The sequence below is a fragment of the Nilaparvata lugens genome, chromosome 1 (assembly GCF_014356525.2).
Source record: "Nilaparvata lugens isolate BPH chromosome 1, ASM1435652v1, whole genome shotgun sequence".
Taxonomy (NCBI): Eukaryota; Metazoa; Arthropoda; class Insecta; order Hemiptera; family Delphacidae; genus Nilaparvata; species Nilaparvata lugens.
The window spans coordinates 6,022,371-6,043,848 of NC_052504.1; the positions used below are offsets into that span (position 1 = coordinate 6,022,371).

At 35.8% G+C, this 21,478-nt stretch overlaps 1 protein-coding gene across 1 annotated transcript in view; it reads right to left on the reverse strand.

Annotated features, from left to right (window-relative positions):
* The window catches only part of LOC111044617 (gephyrin), a 45,668-nt gene that overhangs the window by 18,565 nt on the left and 5,625 nt on the right, over window positions 1–21,478 (reverse strand). Inside the window, exons 4-9 of the mRNA XM_039428876.1 lie at window positions 21,168–21,372; window positions 18,713–18,843; window positions 15,696–15,864; window positions 10,634–10,827; window positions 9,219–9,335; window positions 5,253–5,417 (exon numbers count right to left, since the gene is read on the reverse strand). Of these exons, the coding sequence (XP_039284810.1) occupies window positions 5,253–5,417; window positions 9,219–9,335; window positions 10,634–10,827; window positions 15,696–15,864; window positions 18,713–18,843; window positions 21,168–21,372 (981 nt within the window). The remainder of the gene's footprint in view (window positions 1–5,252; window positions 5,418–9,218; window positions 9,336–10,633; window positions 10,828–15,695; window positions 15,865–18,712; window positions 18,844–21,167; window positions 21,373–21,478) is intronic.

Sequence of the window (21,478 nt, forward strand, 5' to 3'; positions counted from 1 at the left end):
CGTGATGACAATATTGTCCTCGGACAATTGTCTCGCCAATTGGCATCGTATAAACTAGGCTTCAGTGTCAGCTGTCTACTAACTTTGAGTGTGTACGTATAGTAGTGTTTCATTCTGACACCAGAGCGATCTGTATAACGTTTAGAGCGTTGTATAACGTTTCTCGGCCCCTGCGCTCAGGTTTTAACCTTTTCAGAGACTTCCCGTATTAAATAATAATACTATTTTACTTTCAACTTATTTTGTTAATTGTCAATTGTACTTATGTAATTATAGATATTCATGTATGCATTGTATGAAGGAAAATAAACTATTGATTGATGTATATCAATCCATATTGTAATAGCCTTTGTTGGCTCAGTTTTGGGGCTTTGCTTGATTCCCAAACACATGACCTCATAAAACTTGTTAGTGTCCATGAAATGTTCTTACAAATATAATTAAAACAACAAAATAGTGTGTTAATACATCGCAGTTCGGAATGGATCAAAAGAAACCATAATCTATAAATTGTTTTCGGAATTGAAGTTTATGCACAGGACTGTGATGACCAACAACAGGTCGAAACGATCGTCACTATACAAAAGTAAGTGCATTTTCACTTCAAAAGTTTTTAAAATTCAAGTTATGCACAGGACTGTGATGACCAACAACAGGTCGAAACGATCGTCACTATACAAAAGTAAGTGCATTTTCACTTCAAAAGTTTTTAAAATTCAAGTTTATGCACAGGACTGTGATGACAACAACAGGTCGAAACGATCGTCACTATACAAAAGTAAGTGCATTTTCACTTCAAAAGTTTTTAAAATTCAAGTTTATGCACAGGACTGTGATGACCAACAACAGGTCGAAACGATCGTCACTATACAAAAGTAAGTGCATTTTCACTTCAAAAGTTTTTAAAATTCAAGTTTATGCACAGGACTGTGATGACCAACAACAGGTCGAAACGATCGTCACTATACAAAAGTAAGTGCATTTTCACTTCAAAAGTTTTTAAAATTCAAGTTTATGCACAGGACTGTGATGACCAACAACAGGTCGAAACGATCGTCACTATACAAAAGTAAGTGCATTTTCACTTCAAAAGTTTTTAAAATTCAAGTTTATGCACAGGACTGTGATGACCAACAACAGGTCGAAACGATCGTCACTATACAAAAGTAAGTGCATTTTCACTTCAAAAGTTTTTAAAATTCAAGTTTATGCACAGGACTGTGATGACCAACAACAGGTCGAAACGATCGTCACTATACAAAAGTAAGTGCATTTTCACTTCAAAAGTTTTTAAAATTCAAGTTTATGCACAGGACTGTGATGACCAACAACAGGTCGAAACGATCGTCACTATACAAAAGTAAGTGCATTTTCACTTCAAAAGTTTTTAAAATTCAAGTTTATGCACAGGACTGTGATGACCAACAACAGGTCGAAACGATCGTCACTATACAAAAGTAAGTGCATTTTCACTTCAAAAGTTTTTAAAATTCAAGTTTATGCACAGGACTGTGATGACCAACAACAGGTCGAAACGATCGTCACTATACAAAAGTAAGTGCATTTTCACTTCAAAAGTTTTTAAAATTCAAGTTTATGCACAGGACTGTGATGACCAACAACAGGTCGAAACGATCGTCACTATACAAAAGTAAGTGCATTTTCACTTCAAAAGTTTTTAAAATTCAAGTTTATGCACAGGACTGTGATGACCAACAACAGGTCGAAACGATCGTCACTATACAAAAGTAAGTGCATTTTCACTTCAAAAGTTTTTAAAATTCAAGTTTATGCACAGGACTGTGATGACCAACAACAGGTCGAAACGATCGTCACTATACAAAAGTAAGTGCATTTTCACTTCAAAAGTTTTTAAAATTCAAGTTTATGCACAGGACTGTGATGACCAACAACAGGTCGAAACGATCGTCACTATACAAAAGTAAGTGCATTTTCACTTCAAAAGTTTTTAAAATTCAAGTTTAATTTTAACAGTGAAAAAGTATGGATATACAAAAAAAATACATAAACTTTTTCAGCTGTATCAGCTGTGCAAAAAACATACATAGCCTGGACCGATTGTATTAGTTTGTGTCAACGTTAATCCTAGTTTATACGATGCCAATTGGCGAGACAATTGTCATAAGGCAACTGACTGGCATGAAATTATTGTCTTCGTATAAACACTTTAGGCCAATATTGTCTTGCCTACTGTCCCGAAATTCAACTGTCTCCGGGAGTAGACTGAGGACAATAGGGCCCCCCCCACTACTCACAATCTCAATTGTCACGCCATTTGGCGCCGTATGATTGGTGTAGGCCAGTGCGCTGTCTTGGTTTTGGCCAGTTCAGTCAAAACAATTCATTGTGTGAGGCGTTTTCCAGGTTAGGTTAGACGTTTTCTAAAGTTACAACGAAAATGGCACCTAAATGGGGGGACGATATGAATATTAAATTCCTTGAGCTTTATAAAGATCAAAGATGTTTATGGGATCAGAGATACGAACTGTATAAGGATAAAAATGCGCGGCAAACTGCACTCGCTGCAATTAACGCTCATGGCTTCGGTGCAGCTGAAGTGAAAACTGAAATAAAATCGTTCCGCGGTACGTTTAATATTGAAATTACCTAACTCAATAAAATTCCTTCCATAGCTGGTTTAACTTTTTTCAATTCTATTCAATTTATTTCACCAAAACACAGGAAACAGTACATTAAAAGATGTGACAATCAGAGAAAAACAATAATTATTATTCTGAATATCTATATCAACTATCTGAAAAATACGGCTGGAGTTGAAGAACTACTAGCATAAGTGAAACACTTGTTCGCCAGTAGGAGTAGAGACTTGACAGTTTCTAATCTTGAACTAATAATTTAAAACATTCGTTTCAAGTCCTCACGGGACACAACAGATGACGAGCATTCGGCCATGTTTTCGCCTTACAGTTTTCGACTGTCGTGACAATAGTTAGCCCCGTAGAAACATCTCACACAGCTGGACTGGCCTTGGACACTTGGCAACCACGTGATGACAATATTGTCCTCGGACAATTGTCTCGCCAATTGGCATCGTATAAACTAGGCTTCAGTGTCAACTGTCTACTAACTTTGAGTTTGTGTACGTATAGTAGTGTTTCATTCTGACACCAGAGCGATCTGTATAACGTTTAGAGCGTTGTATAACGTTTCTCGGCCCCTGCGCTCAGGTTTTAACCTTTTCAGAGACTTCCCGTATTAAATAATAATACTATTTTACTTTCAACTTATTTTGTTAATTGTCAATTGTACTTATGTAATTATAGATATTCATGTATGCATTGTATGAAGGAAAAATAAACTATTGATTGATTGTATATCAATCCATATTGTAATAGCCTTTGTTGGCTCAGTTTTGGGGCTTTGCTTGATTCCCAAACACATGACCTCATAAAACTTGTTAGTGTCCATGAAATGTTCTTACAAATATAATTAAAACAACAAAATAGTGTGTTAATACATCGCAGTTCGGAATGGATCAAAAGAAACCATAATCTATAAATTGTTTTCGGAATTGAAGTTTATGCACAGGACTGTGATGACCAACAACAGGTCGAAACGATCGTCACTATACAAAAGTAAGTGCATTTTCACTTCAAAAGTTTTTAAAATTCAAGTTTAATTTTAACAGTGAAAAAGTATGGATATACAAAAAAAATACATAAACTTTTTCAGCTGTATCAGCTGTGCAAAAAACATACATAGCCTGGACCGATTGTATTAGTTTGTGTCAACGTTAATCCTAGTTTATACGATGCCAATTGGCGAGACAATTGTCATAAGGCAACTGACTGGCATGAAATTATTGTCTTCGTATAAACACTTTAGGCCAATATTGTCTTGCCTACTGTCCCGAAATTCAACTGTCTCCGGGAGTAGACTGAGGACAATAGGGCCCCCCCCACTACTCACAATCTCAATTGTCACGCCATTTGGCGCCGTATGATTGGTGTAGGCCAGTGCGCTGTCTTGTTTTTGGCCAGTTCAGTCAAAACAATTCATTGTGTGAGACGTTTTCCAGGTTAGGTTAGACGTTTTCTAAAGTTACAACGAAAATGGCACCTAAATGGGGGGACGATATGAATATTAAATTCCTTGAGCTTTATAAAGATCAAAGATGTTTATGGGATCAGAGATACGAACTGTATAAGGATAAAAATGCGCGGCAAACTGCACTCGCTGCAATTAACGCTCATGGCTTCGGTGCAGCTGAAGTGAAAACTGAAATAAAATCGTTCCGCGGTACGTTTAATATTGAAATTACCTAACTCAATAAAATTCCTTCCATAGCTGGTTTAACTTTTTTCAATTCTATTCAATTTATTTCACCAAAACACAGAAAACAGTACATTAAAAGATGTGACAATCAGAGAAAAACAATAATTATTATTCTGAATATCTATATCAACTATCTGAAAAATACGGCTGGAGTTGAAGAACTACTAGCATAAGTGAAACACTTGTTCGCCAGTAGGAGTAGAGACTTGACAGTTTCTAAATCTTGAACTAATAATTTAAAACATTCGTTTCAAGTCCTCACGGGACACAACAGATGACGAGCATTCGGCCATGTTTTCGCCTTACAGTTTTCGACTGTCGTGACAATAGTTAGCCCCGTAGAAACATCTCACACAGCTGGACTGGCCTTGGACACTTGGCAACCACGTGATGACAATATTGTCCTCGGACAATTGTCTCGCCAATTGGCATCGTATAAACTAGGCTTCAGTGTCAGCTGTCTACTAACTTTGAGTTTGTGTACGTATAGTAGTGTTTCATTCTGACACCAGAGCGATCTGTATAACGTTTAGAGCGTTGTATAACGTTTCTCGGCCCCTGCGCTCAGGTTTTTAACCTTTTCAGAGACTTCCCGTATTAAATAATAATACTATTTTACTTTCAACTTATTTTGTTAATTGTCAATTGTACTTATGTAATTATAGATATTCATGTATGCATTGTATGAAGGAAAAATAAACTATTGATTGATTGTATATCAATCCATATTGTAATAGCCTTTGTTGGCTCAGTTTTGGGGCTTTGCTTGATTCCCAAACACATGACCTCATAAAACTTGTTAGTGTCCATGAAATGTTCTTACAAATATAATTAAAACAACAAAATAGTGTGTTAATACATCGCAGTTCGGAATGGATCAAAAGAAACCATAATCTATAAATTGTTTTCGGAATTGAAGATTTAGGTAGGCCTACCTGTCCAGAGCTGATCCACAATCAACCGCATTGAATCCCTTGCTTTTGAGTAGATACATAAGAGTGACTTTATTGCTGTCTCGGATGCATCCAGGCTTCACGCTGGCTTCAGTCCATGGATCAACTAACTCGTCACCAGTTGACATTATACCAATAACTGGATGCCTGCCAAACGTTTCAAAAACTATCAATTCTACAGATGAAAATAAATTGGAAATTGCATTTGTTCAAATGCTGATTAATGAATGATTATTATTAAACGCCTCATATAGAATAGTAGTATATTAGTGGGAGCCTCATATAGAATATATTTGTAAACGCTTAAAATTTATTTCCTTTATCTTTTATAAAGTCCGTAAAATATTAGACATTAAATTACTTAGGGTCCTTTACTTTGCCTATGTTCAATCGGTGCTGCAATATGGGTTAGTGGTATGGGGAGGAGCGTATGATGTTTTCATGAATAAAATTTTTACATTTCAAAAAATGATAATAAAAGCAATTCTTAATAAGCCAAGGGCTTTTTCTAGTAGTGAAACATTTGCCGAATTTAAAGTGATGACAGTACGTCAAATTTATATAAAGAAACTTCTCTATTATGCATGGATGAGGAAGGATGAATTTACAGTGAATAATAACGTTTCTATGTATAACCTGAGAGTTACATCTCATAACATTTATAATATCAACTATTCAGATTTGACAATAGTGCGAAGACGATTGGGGTATCTTAGCTCAAAAATAATAAATATCATGCCAAATGCATTGTCAGAATATCTTTCTAATAGGGGTAGACAGAGGATGGAACAGATAAATAAGTGGGTGATACAAAAATTTTTCTTCGACATCAGTCAAATATTATAATTATTAGTAATTTATTGTTAACTTCGATTTTTGTAGCTTTGATTATTAGTAAATAAATTTTTATTTTGTCTAAACAGCTGATACTCTCACTCAGCGGTCAGGGTGTTGCCCTTGATGGGTGGTGCCATGTAATTTTAATTTATTTGTAAAATAGCATAATATTATAATCTAGAATATTTCTTTTGTAAGTTTTTTATTTTGTATTTGTTTTTACGGGCAATAAAGATGTTAAAAAAAACGCAAATCCCAATTCAATTCTGAAAATCACCCCGAAGACTTCTGCTACTGCAAATATTGACAACAGGGTGAACAGCTAGACGGAAATTCGATGAGCGCTAATATATAAAAATTATTTGTCAGCCTGGGTTCGTTTCCCGAATTTCCATCTAGTTGTTTATCCTGTTGTCAATATTTGCGGTAGCAGAAGTCTTCGGGGTGATTTACAGCATTTAATTGGGATTTTCGTTTAATAATAATTATTAACTATTAATTCAATTTTCGATCTATCTTGATAGTGAGGTCTAAGATTCAAGTCGACGGTTTGGCATTTCTCTTAATGTCTGAATGTTTAAATGTTTATATGTTGCGCACTTAAGGCGAAACGCGGTAATAGATTTTCATGAAATTTGACAGGTATGTTCCTTTTTTAATTGCGCGTCGACGTATATACAAGAATTTTGAAAATTTTGCATTTCAAGGATAATATAAAAGGAAAAAGGAGCCTCCTTCATACGCCAATATTAGAGTAAAAATCAGACTATAGAATTATTCATCATAAATCAGCTGACAAGTGATTACACAGATGTGTGGAGAAGCCAGTCTATTGCTGTATTTCCATAGGGTCAATAGTTTCAATCACGTACTTGTGGATGAGAATACTGCGTGAGGTCTACTGTTCACAAAACTACTAGTATGATAAAGGAAAGAGTTGGTTTATACACGTACGGGAAAGGAAAAAGACGAATGACGCTTCATCAGGTCTGAACTACTGGACCGATTAATCTGGAATTTTCCATATAGATTCTTAAATAACCGAGGGTGGTTATAGGCCTATTTCAAATTCCTCAAGATTTTAGTAGGTCAAGTTTTCAGTTGGTCTAGTCTATAATATAATAAAAGTAAGAATTGGCTTATACAAACGTAGCAAAAACGCAAATGACGCATTATCAAGTCTGAACTACTGGACTGATTAACTTGGAATTTTCTATATAGATTCTTTATTCACCGATGATGGTTATTTATAGGTATATTTCAAATTCTTCAAGATTTTAGAAGGTCAAGTTTTCATTAATCCCTTGCCGAGCAAGGGTTGCCTGCTATTTATTAATAAGAGATTACTTCTATGAGCACCACATGCACAGAGGAAATCAAGTGTTCTTAGGGTGGCCACTAACGAAAGCACAAGTGTGTTACTTGAAACTGAAAAATAAACAACAAAAAATTTCGTTTGTAGCCTTTTGCTGTGATCACACAACAATGCATGACGAAGTGTGTGTACACACATGTGTTTAACACACTTGTCCTGTAGTTGGGGTCACATTGAATACACGTACTTCAAGTGCATGCTAAACCGTGCATGACCAAGCGCGCAGATGAAACACAAAATCTGGAAAGAGCCTTAGTTGTTTCTATAGAAACACGTTGTGAGTTGCATCATAGACTTTCTATGATGAAGGTTTAATAGGTTAAAATTTAAGATCAGATAGGATAATAGGATTAAATAGGTTAGATCTGTGCTTGCACGTAGCTGCTCACACTGAAGGCATTCAGCAAGTGCACGCGTTTAGTTTGAATGAATGTTCCTGCGGAGCTTGGTCATGCACGTATGTGCATCCAATGTGATCATACCCTAAACCTAGCGCCGCAGTGCAGGATGGTTTCTCACAGCTTGGCGTTGTTGTCATTTGAGATGGGTGTCTGACTTGGAGGTATTTCGGCCGCATTGCAGGATGACTGTTAACGGTTGCCGGAAGATCAACAGCTGGGTTTTTTCCGTTATTTTTCGAGATAGAGAAATTCTGATTGCAGATTCGTTCTCAGCGACCCCAAGTTTAGCCTGAAGGCTCAGAATGTTAACAATGTATTTAAATAATTAAAAATCATCATGAAAAGTCATTAATATGGAAGTACACCACGTTTCTGGAAACTTTTTACTGGTGACTGGAGTGACACAAAAATCAAAATAATCGTGAGAAAGAAAACTGCTGATGAACGCGAATAAGACCGTCACTCCATTGTTCTATTGTCTCGGCTGCTTGGCTGAGCCTGGCTGGAGGGATCAAATAACCGACTGGATTGATCTTTCGTCTGTCCGCTAGACGGAACTACGCCGACCATTGCTGGGTGGAAGACGTTACTGCGGCCGCTCGCATTCCCACCAACACTGCTATTATTTGCTGTCTCAGCGCCTAGTCCGAGTCAGACAAGCATCCAGCCTGCACTGCGGAGCTAGGTTAAGGGCCTTATGAATCATCTACATTGAATCATAAAGGAAAGATAGCATAAGCAGATATCCAGCACAGTATGACACAGTTTCACCAAAAATAACTACTAGGACTATAGGCTTGAGTTAACAGTGAAATCTGTAACATAAACGCCCTGTACCATGGGATATCTTCTTATGCTATCCTTTCTCTTTAGTTGAACGCTAAACCACGAGTATTTGTTGATTTTGGTCGAATGGCCTCATTCATTCTAATCTGTTACATTCCGGGTTTAAACAGTCAGCTGATTTATCGCTGTTTAAATGGTGCAAATGGGCCTAAGTTTAGCATAGCTCACCTTACTTTGAGAAACTCAAGTGAAACCTGCATTGAATTTACAATTTCTTTCATCACAAACACAGATACAGAAATAAAGCAAGAAGTAAAAATTAGCATTATGAATATGGAAAATATGTCTTTCAGTTGAAAGAAATTAGCTAGTGAAACTGTAAATTGTGTAAGAAATGGAAATTAACAATATAATATGAAGAATACGGCTTTGAAATGAGAGAAATAAGCTTATAAAACTGTAGATTGTTTAGAAATGAGAATTAGCAATACGAATCAAGGAAATATGGTTTCAAGATGAGGAAAACTAGCTATTAAAACTATAACATACCTGAAAACAGACAAATTTCGAACATTGAGAGTTGCAAACAATCCCATTTCAATGCCAGAGATCACTTCTCCACGCCCAGCAACGCACTGTCCTTTAGCTATGTCACTGCCAATTTCCCTATAAAAAACCCATTGGAAAAATCATAAAGTTAGTAGGTTACTGAAATTTGTATTATTAATGAATTTGATTTATTTTATTAGTTGAACAACAATTTGAGACCCTTCTTTAGCGATCATAGCGCTTGAACCTTAGAATAAAAGGACTGTCTTGAAAGCTAAAATAGTTATTTGTGCAACTAGTGCGCAAAGTAACAGTTTGCTGCATCGAAAGAAACGTTTACGCCCGAGCCGTAGGCGAGGGCGGAATGGTTTCTTGAGTGCAGCAGAGGAACTTTGCGCACGTATTTCACATTAAATTTTTCCTACAGTTACCATTGAATATAAAAGTGGGTAATTATGGGTAAAATTGCCTGAATAATGTAGTAGTGTTTGAATGGCGGGGGGCAGCTGTGTGGTGTGTGCTGTGGTGGCACTGTGCTGTCGTTGTCCTTGGTTATAATATCTACTCAATAATTAGCGCGTTGTGCTTGGTTGCACCTCTGCTCACTATAGCAGCCCACTCACTGTTACCAACTTAATTTTGATTTTGCTGCACTGGTGCTCCATATAACCTACTAACTATTTTGCGTTGTCATGCTGCAAATCTGGAGTACGCAAAGTACTCACTTTGCGCACTAGTGCGGAAAAGTGATTCTTTGCAGCCTGCAATCAGTGCACAAATGGTCACTTTTCAGGATATCTGTAGGAAAAGTATTTTTTTTAACATATTTGAAACTGTGTAGTAAGGTTTATGTAATTGATGGATACGCCTAAAAATAATACGTCAGAAAGTCCAATTAGCACATAAATTCTAAAACTATAAATGTGCTTTATTTTATTATGTCATTTGAAAATGGTTCTTGAAGAGTTAAAACTATATTGAGGTCCACTTTGTAATGGCAATATTTGATTAACATTGGTGTTGCTATCCTTTTCTATCATTCGATGAAACAGGTAGCGCTATCAGTTTCTAGCTCTGCAAGGTTGCCAGATGTTTTTCAACAATGCAGATATATAATTAATTGACAAAATATTTTATATCAATCACGAAAATTTATCATTTAATCATTAAAAGAATTACTTTCTTCACGGATAAAATATAATTGATTATTTTAAACAAGAATGAAAAGTTAATATTACATCTGATATACCGGTATCAGTATCCTCTATAGAAGGCAGAGAATTGGAAATGCTGTTCTCCTATCTTTTTCCACTGCTATTATGACGTGGACCTCACTATAGTTGTGTTATGATAGAAGAAATGTTACTTCTTGATAATAATTAAGTTATGATTTCGTTTTGAAAGGAGAAATGTACCTGATATCCTGGCCAGCTTGGGGCGCGACCATAATTTCGACAGCCACCTCCCTCTGCCCGCCGTCGGCCTCCTCAGCCAGCCGTGTGTCCTCCACCTGCACCACGGCGTCCATATGAGCGGGCACCGCCGCACCCGTGCTGATGCGGTAGCACACCAGCCCATTACCTTCCCCGTCACCGAGGCTATCCACTGGCTGTCAACACACACACGGAAACCGCTCAAATGATTGAATTTATTATTTCACAAAAAAGTTATAGATTTATAAAACATCAATGAATGTACTCAATTGAATTAGATTATACCATAGATTATACAATTATTAGATTAGACTATGCTTAAGCTATTTCACAAATTGAATTAGATTATACAATTAGATTAAACAATTATTAGATTAGACTATGCTTAAGCTATTTCACAAAATAATTTAAACAGTGCTATTTTGTTTTGTACCACTATGGGTCTTGTTAGATTCAGTGGAAATTGTCATATTGTATAAATGAATGAATAAATAAAACTCAACTCACATGGTCGGTCTGTTTGAGAGTAAGAGTTCGCATACATAATTCAATTTTAAATTACATGGGTAACTCTCATCTATGATACAATACCATAGAGAAACAATAGCGTAAGTAGATATCCCATGGTATAGGTAATTTATGTCGCAACTTTTTCTGTTATCTCAAGCCGATTACTGTCGATTATTGTTGATTTTCACTGTTTTGTTGGAGTGATGGTGTATGAACGGCACAATTTGAGAGACTACCAGTGTCACACAGCTGCATAGGAAAGAATTACATGATCTATCGGCTTGGGATAACAGTAAAAGTTACGACATAAACGCCCTATACCATGGGATATCTACTAATGCTATCGTCTCTCTATGACAATACGTTCTTCTAACCTAGAAGAAAGGTAGCATAAGAAGATATCGCATGGTATAGGTCGTTTATGTTCCAAATTTCAAACCGATTTTTTGTCAACTCAAGCCGATTACTGTCGACTACTGTCTATTATTACTGTTTTGTTGGGGTAAGAGTGTACGAACGACACAGTATGAGAGACTACCAGCGACACTTAGCTTTACGAGAAAGAACTACAGTACTTGGTCTATTAGTTTACGTTAACAGTGAAATTTAGAAAATAAACGCCCAGTACCATGGAATATATCTTATTCTATATTTTCTCTATGATTTTACACATTGGAGGCCCCATTACTGGTTTTAAAATATTTGAAGAACGATCATTGTAGTTATAATAGGTCATCTATACTGAGGTCCACGTTATAATGGCAGTATTTATTAAACATTAGCGTTGCTGCCCTTGTCTATCATTCGTCAAAGCAGTTAGTGCTATCCTTTTCCAGCTCCACAACATTGCTAGGTCGTTTTTTTGACAAAGTGGGAATATAATCAAACTAACAAAATATTCAATTTTGTAGATCATCAGCACTGTTCTTAGTGAGAATTTGTGTGTATTTTTGGCTTCAAAATTCATAAAATAACTTAATTAATACAATGTGCAGTGATAATTAAGTGTAATATTTAACTATAATTTGGTGTTTTAATTTTTCTAAATTTAAAATTTTCATCTCATATTTATTTTTGGACGAAAGTTGAGCTTGAACTTCTTACTGAAGAAACATAGCCTATTTTTTGGACATGTAATCAAAATTTGAGAATGGAATAGTTTTGGGCCAAGCCTGTTGTTCCTTCCCAATCATATTTATATGATTTGTTATTGTATCCACGTATAAATAAATAAATAAATCTCAATTAAGGAAATTTAATATTTGATCATTGAAAAATGTATTTTCTGGACGAATCAATTATAATTGTTCAGTTTGAACAAGAATGAACAGTTAATATAACATCAGAAATACTGGTATCAACAATTCTCTACGTAGGGCAGTGACAAGGCGGAGAATCGGCAACGCTGTTCTCCTATCTTTCTTTACTGCTATTATAACGTGGGCTCACTATAGTAATTATTATAACTATATAACACTATAACACTATATTATTATAACTATATTGTCACAAAGTGAATTTTTGTGACGGATAGAGAGCCGTCGTCTAGTGTAAAATTAGCGAATTTATTCTATTTTAGAATTAGAATTGGATCGACTGCCGGATATATTTTGTTAGATTTGTAGTTGTGTATATGCATTATCACCATCGCCGTCAACCCCTTTAAATCATCAGCAGCGGATTCATCTAACCAGATATTTCCAGATCTTGTTTACCACTCGGCTACCGAGTTGAGTCGGTATCATTCTTCTTGTAATTTCTGGAATAGAAATATTGTTTACCGGCCTAATCTACTATATGAATCAGCAGTATTGTCATCATTTGCTGCACCCTTAACATCAGGAGCAGCTGAATCAAACCCCGTCACATGACCAGTGGCGTGATCGTCTTTTCAGACTCTCATTGGTCAGGAAGCTCTTTTCCCCCGGCCTCCTAATTTTCAGCGACCCGGTGCAGCTTCAAGAAGACCTGGGAGAAGGCAGTTGTTCGGTGAACGGGTTCGTGTACGGCTGCGTTCCGAGCGGCGCTCCTAATAGTGGTGTACTAGAGGGTTAATATTCTATTCTGTATTTTAGTGAATGGAATATTGTATGTCGAATTGCCGACTGTATTTGAAGATAGAACTTCCTGGGGGATTTTCTTTCTTGTTGGTTATTTTTCCTAAATTCGTATCACTGGGGGTGAACGAGTTATCCTTGGTTTTGAAACCTGCAAGGGATCTCGAGTTTGTGCTACAAATAGTTGAGTGGGAAATTTAGCTAGGCTCTTATAGCAGATTATTTTTGAGTACTTAATTTATAAGTCTCGACTCTGTCGCTTCACGACGTTTTTAATTATAATACGGGAAGTGGGAATTGGTTCGCTATTCTCCGTATCAGTATCCACGTCGATTCAGGTAATTATATGTCAGGACTGGTAGTCCGTAGATTTTTCCTTCTCTGTAGTAAGGTGGCCTTTAGTTTAAAGAGTAATTTTTCTCCATTGAGTTTTTATTCTTGTAGGGAAATCCCTGTCCTTTTTAAGAATAGTTTTACTCAATTAGTTTTTATTCTCGTGGGAAAATCCCTGTTCCTTTTGAGAAAAGTTTTCTCGATTAATTTTTGTCCTTGTAAAGAGATTATTATCATTTATAGTAAGTTTTCCTTGCTTGGTTTTCATACTATAGAGTGGCCCAATATTTTAACTTTTCTTAGCAGTTTCTGACTTGCTGTAATACCTAGTAGGAAATTCCAATCATTTCCTTGAGAACTCAGGTACAGCTTGAGTTCGTCCTTGTCGAAGTTGGTAGACTGCGACGTCCTTTCTCTTTCTTTCTCTTCACTTTCCCTATTCTAAAATCCTTCTAGCTCTCAGGTACAGCTTGAGGACTTCCTCGCCGAAGTTTCTAGACTGCGGCATCCTTTCTCTTAATTCTTCCTGTGTTAAAATCCTTCCTGATCTCAGTTCCAGATTCGAGATCGTCCTAGTCGCGGGTTTTCAGACCCGCGAATCCTTTCTAAAATTCTTAGAAACCTGTCTTCTTTAATAGCAAATATTATTTGCTGGCTTTACCTGTGGAAAATTCACGAATTTTCCCGTGATCTCAGTTGCAAATTAGAGATCGATCTTTTGGTAGTCCTTAGACTGGCAATTACTTGGAAAAGTCTATTGAAATCTTTTCCTGAATTAGGAGTCTCTGACTCGATATTTTCCTTGTGGAAAATCCTGGAAAAATCCTTTCCTACCCTGACAACGAAAGACTGTTGTCTTCCCGATATTATTCTACAGACTGTGTCTGTGAAAAATCTTTTCTATCCTCTCATAATAGTCGACATACTGACTATTGATTTAAAAGCGTTTCGGACGATTGAGAGTGATTCCCATACCCTTAAGGGCAGTCACAGACTGGCCCTTAATAACCGGCGCGCAGTCATCAGATTAGCGCGGAAATCCTGTTTAGCAGTTTCAGAATTGCTGAAAATCCTTTCGCAGCTGCAGGCTCGCGATTCAGAAATCCGACACCCGAAACCTCATCCTCCAAACTTTAGTAATCATATAATTGAAATTTATATACTGTATTTAGCTAGCAGGTCCAGCTTGCTGAGAGCTAGAGCGCAATTCTCAGATTGCGGATTTTTGAGCAGATATTTATTTGCTGTAGAGAATAATAATCTTGTTATTGATTCTCTGTTCCCTATACCTTATACCGTATCCCTCATACCCTGCACCCTATTCTCTAAACCACATCCCGGGCTTGCAGGTACAGCTTGCTCGCCGTCAATTCGCAGTTGGTTCAGATTGCGTACTACCTTTATAAATAGAATTATTGGTAGGGATCTGATAGTCAGATCCGTCTCCTTGTGTAGGGTTATCTTAATATCCCTTAAAACCCACCCTGTACTCCAAAGGCCGAGGGCCGAATCGGCCAATAACGCCACGGGCAAACACTCTTCCCCTGAAAGTAAAAATCTCACGAAAGAAGCAGAGGGTAAAGAATCAGGATAGAGGGAGAAGTGTAGGTCCGGTATCTCCACCTGTCAGTACGGCTACTGACCCCGACCCATATCCGACTGTAGCTAGTCCGCGTTGTAGCAATACTTCGCAATTATTAGGAAACCTAGAGGGTGGAATAGGTCATGCTAATAATATATATGACATAGTTGAATATTTAGGAGTAAGTTTGTTTTTCGGTTTATGTTTACAAATTTCTCTAATAAGTGAATATTCTCCATTATGAAAATAACTGAGTGTTATAAATTATTATTATTTTGATATTCGGAACATCTAAATTCAAAAAAATGGTTTGTATAATTATTTTTGGACTGAAAATTTTGTTGAAATCTAGAAGACATAACCTCATTTCGAACTTTTTAAAGTTGAATAAATTTGGGTGAGAAATAGTACAAGGTCTCCTTAGTTTCTCTCTCCCGATCTGTGCTTCATTGTAAAAAAGAATAAATAAATAAAAAAAAATGAATATGTTGACAGTTGGATATAACTTGGGATTTTTTGAATAATTGATGACTAAATTATGAGCAGAGAGAGATGAAATTACCGTTGATCCAGCAGTGCTATCCCCCAGCACCCTGTACACACCCACTCCTCCTCCAGCCTTCACGGCGTAGCCATCTTTGATGGAAGCTCTGAAACCGGGGAACGGTTCATCTGCCAACACGTCTTTGGCCAAAACGCGCCCAATCACTGATGCTCTCGATTGTTCCTTTCTGAAACAAGAGTTGAACTGAATTTTACAAATTTAATACAATTACACAAATTTATGCATCTAAATGAAGGCCCAGTAAGTCAGCCCAGCCTGCAATTTGACCAGTGCCCTAAACCTAGCGCCGCAGTGCAGGATGGTTTCTCACAGCTTGGCGTTGTTGTCATTTGAGATGGGTGTCTGGCTTGGAAGTGTTTCGGCCGCATTGCAGGATGACTGTTAACGGTTGCCGGAAGATCAACAGCTGGGGTTTTTTCGTTATTTTTCGTGATAGAGAAATTCTGATTGCAGATTCGTTCTCAGCGACCCCAAGTTTAGCCTGAAGGCTCAGAATGTCAAAAATGTTTTTAAATAATTAAAAATCATCATGAAAAGTCATTAATATGGTAGTAAACCACGTTTCTGGAAACGTTTTACTGATGACTGGAGTTTTTATTGACACACAAAAATCAAAATAATCGTGAGAAAGAAAACTGCTGATGAACGCGAATAAGACCGCCACTCCATTGTTCTATTGTCTCGGCTGCTTGGCTGAGCCTGGCTGGAGGGATCAAATAACCGACTGGATTGATCTTTCGTCTGTCCGCTAGGCGGAACTACGCCGACCATTGCTGGGTGGAAGATGTTACTGCGGCCGCTCGCATTCCCACCAACGCTGCTATTATTTGCTGTCTCAGCGCCTCGTCAGAGTCAGACAAGCATTCAGCCTGCACTGCGGAGCTAGGTTAAAGGCCAGCGTTTTCAAACCACCCCTCCACACACAGGCGCTGACAGACATTGGTCTTCATTGGGCCAACATCTAGATGCGGCATTACAATATTTTACAAATTGAATCACTCATTTTAGCTCTCTTAGTGCCGGTTGCACAAAAGCCGTTTAAATTTTAACTGTGATTAATCCCATGAGAACCAATCAGAGAAGCCGTCTTTTCAAATACGCCTTCTATGATTGGATCTCGTGAAGTTAATCACGGTTAAAATTTAACCGGGCCATATAACATATTCAGTTTGAATTCAAGGGAAAGTTTGTGTGAGATGTTGAGATGCTTAGTGTTGGAGAGAGTGATCAATTTAGAATATTTGTAATAAAACAAATGATAAGAAGAGGCTACAACACCAGATTTGGAAGGATCGAGGAGAGGCATAGATTGGATTTCTTTAAGAAAAAAACACTTTTTATGGGGAGAAAATTTTTCAATATACTTCCTAGAGAGTTGAAAGAAATAGAGGAGGTTGAATACCTACAAAAAAAAAATTAAAGGAATATTTGGTGGGACTATCTCTATACTCTTTGCAGGAGTATGTCAATTTGACTGTAAGATTTTAGAATCTTGTTTTTTATCAGAATTTTTGACTTCTGTATGTGTAAAGGATGATTTTGTGACGATATTAATAATTCTTTTTGTAATTTGACACTGTTCAGATGTATTTTGTGCATTTTGATGGATAAAGAAATTTTCAATTCAATTCAATTCAAGAGTATTTTCAATGAATATATTGTTATCAAATGAAGTACACATAGATTGTGGAAGCTTACAATTTATTTTATATATAACAGCTAAATTTAAGTTATGAACACACTGTAAAACAAGTGGGAGAACTAGCTATCAACATGATATTAAACCCACAACACTGCATATGAGCTAATTCCAATTAAGGCTGTGCAAAGGCTAAAAATAAACTTTCTACTGGTGATATTTTTCAAAGTTTTTCGATTTGTATATCATCAAGCTATCAAAATTAAAAAGCTTTCTCAGGAAAACATTTTTTCCAATCATTACTTTTCGAGATATGAGCGCCTAAAGTTTAGATTTTTGGGACAGAAATTTCAAATTCGGTAAGAGATAAGTCCATGAGATTTAGAGGATAGATTCTTTATGGTATTGTTGATCTACTAAGAGAAAAATTATCTAAAAATATCAATTTTTGAGGAAGTTATTCAATTTACCAAAAATAGCTCAAAATGGTAATTTTTAGTAAATCTATAACTTCCTAAAAAATTGATATTTTTAGAAAATTTTTCTTTTACTAGATCAACAATACCATAAAGAATCTATCCTCTAAATCTTATGGACTTATCTCTTACCGAATTTGAAATGTTCTGAATTTGAAAATATCAATTTTTGAGGAAGTTATTCGATTTACTAAAAATTACCAAAAATAACTTTGAGTTATTTTTGGTAAATCGAATAACTTCCTCAAAAATTGATATTTTTAGAAAATTTTTCTTTTACTAGATCAACAATACCATGAAGAATCTATCCTCTGAGTCTCATGGACTTATCTCTTACCGAGTTTGAAATGTTATGTCCCAAAAATTTAAACTTTAGGCGCTTATATCTCGAAAAGTAATGATCGGAAAAAATGTTTTCCTGAGAAAACTTTTTAATTTTGATAGCTTTACCATTTAACAATACCATGAAGAATCTATCCTCTGAGTCTCATGGACTTATCTCTTACCGAATATGAAATGTTCTGTCCCAAAAATTTAAACTTTAGGCGCTCATATCTCGAAAAGTAATGATTGGAAAAAAATGTTTTCCTGAGAAAGCTTTTTAATTTTGATAGCTTGATGATATACAAATCGAAAAACTTTGAAAAATATCACCAGTAGAAAGTTTATTTTTAGCCTTTGCACAGCCTTAATGTAGGAAACTAATGCTCAATGGAGATTCAAGTGGAATGAATCAAGTGTTACTTCATTCGTTGGCTAAGAATAAAATGTGGAAATACTCAATATGCATTTGTCAATACTGCTTCAATGGGATAATTTCGAATTAACAGTCCAAATACGCTGTCGATCTCAGTTTACAATCTATTGATTAAATGATTTATGTGCGAGATTCAACTTACGACAAATCAATGCTTTCAGATTCGGTAGAAATGCAATTTTCCAGTACCAAATTCAAAGCCACTTCATAGTCGATCATGGGATACAGATGCTGATGGTTCCTTTGCCTATAAGCAACTTTACTGATGTCCACCTGCAGCAAGAAATACAGAAAGATGAAAATGAATTAACTTACTTATATGTGGCACTACAACCCAATAGTCGAGTTTTGGACTGCTCTACAATCAATCTCTACCTCTCCCTATCCACTCCTATTTTTTTGGTAGAGAGTTAGTGGGGAGGATATTTTTAATATTCTTTCCGAAGAATGGACATTGATAAGTCCAAAGCTCCGCCAATTTATGTAGATGCATAACAATATAATATTAATAGTTATTATATTACAAATTACTTTTTCATATCATATACAGTTCAATAATTATTTTCTTAGTCTATATTATGTAAATTCATCTATAATTTTGCTGTATTGTAAGCTATTGTATATAATTGTATAAGCCAGTATATTGTAATCTACATAAATAAAGTACTCAATCAATCAATCAATCCACTGCAGTCGTCTTACATCGTCGTATTCCCAGCTCTCTCAAGTCCTTTTCCAGTTAATATTAAATATCGGGGCACCGAGCTTCGCTCGTTATTTTTATTTATTGATAAACAGAACACAATTCTCTAAAATGATCGAGTTCGTATTTCACAGCTGGCTATATGTCATCTTATGAATTTTGGGGATGCGATATTTTGATTTTTTATATACTCACTCGCTCACTCACTTTTTTTTAATATCCACAGCAGTTTCAGCCAAGGATGAATTATCCTTTTAATGTCGTTCAACGAGTTTTTCCAAGGATGAGACCTAGTGCAATCGAATCTTTATATCATAAACCTACTATGTTCCAAATTTTGTGAAAATCGTTAGAGCCGTTTTCGAGATCCGTTAAACATAAATAACCAGATATATAAATACAGAAATTGCTAGCTTAATATAATAGGATTAACTTGGACCCTGATTAATTTAAATAACAAGAATGCCAAAAAAGGTTGGAAGATAACAAAATATGTGAGCGGGAAGGAGACGTACAATTTCAACAATATTATTCCATTAATAAAAAAATATACGCAATTATGTGAATTACATTGAATTTTATTATATGTTTATGCTTCCAGAATCATGAACTTCAGGTTAGCCTATTTGCTACTGGTATAAAATAAAAAATACATTATACGTATGATATGTAGTGTGATACGTATCATCACATAAGATAAGGCTACTACTGCGTTTTCTAATTTACTATCATCAGATTCCAGCACCTTGTAAACTTTACGAGCTTCATTCGACTGTCTTATTTACAGTAAGGTCATCGTTATAATGGCTGTATTTGATTACAATGGTATTACTTTATCTATCATTCGACAAAGCAGAGAGCGCTATCCTTTTCTAGCTCAGCAACGTTGCCAGATCGCTTTTTAACAATCTATAAATATAATTGACAAAATATTCAATCTCAATTATATAAAAAAAAATATTATTTAATCATAGAAAAATAAATTTCGTCGAGTAATAAAATAAAATTGATTATTTCAAACAAGAATGAACAGTTAATATTACATCAGATTTACCGGTATCAGCTAACATCTATACAAGGCAGTGGCAAGGCAGAGAATCGGCTACGCTGTACTCTTATCATTCTCCACTGTCATTATAGTGTGGAACTAACTATAGTGAAAAAGCTAGTCAATTCCACTAGCATGTAAAAAACTATTTAGGCTAATTAAAATGTATTATTATTAAACGAAAATCCAAATTAAATGGTGTAATTCACCCCGAAGACTTCTGCTACTGCAAATATTGACATCAGGGTAAACAGCTAGATGGAAATTCGATGAGTGCTACCATTCAAAAACTATTTGTCAGCCTGGGAATCGAACCCAGTAACTCCTAATTGCCGGTCAGGAAATTATTCACTTCAATTTAACTTCGTAAATGAAATTTTTTTCATAATTGAATAGACTTAGAACGTTGTCAAAAATCCACTTTAATTAAATAAAAATTAATATTTTACAGGAGCATGCTTTCGTGTGTGCTCACACATATATTAAAATATTATTTTTTATTTAATTAAAGTGGATTTTTGACAACGTTCTAAGTCTATTCAATTATGGAAAAGTTCCACAACATCAACATGCACACTACAAAATTTATTCACTTCAAATTAAAACTTCTGCTTGAATGTAAAGAGTTGATGTTATTTTATAAGGAATTTTGACAGTTTGAGATTAATATCACTGTAATCGGTGTTGAAGTGTCCGCATTAGTATCATTCATACAAGGAATTCTGACTATTCAAAGTGATACTACAGACAGTTCGGAAAGTGTCTGAGAACCAAGTATTTCATTTCTATAAATATAGTGCACAGTGACTAACCGAACGCCCTGTATAATCGGTGAATGTTACTCACCTTGCTATGGCTATGAGGACAAGTTCCCTGATGACTTTCATTCTGTATAACTTGGTGATCTTTTTTGACAGTAACATCTATGTTCTTTATAACAGCCAGAGCGTGGGGAATACACTTGATTACTGCCTGCACGAATTCAGCGGATGCTTTTTTACTGCCAGGAGTATTGATGATTAATGTTTGTCCACGTATGCCACAGATACCACTGCAAAAATTATAAATAATAATAATTATTATTAAACGAAAATCCAAATTAAATGTTGTAATTCGCCCCGAAGACTTCTGCTACTGCAAATATTGACAACAGGGTA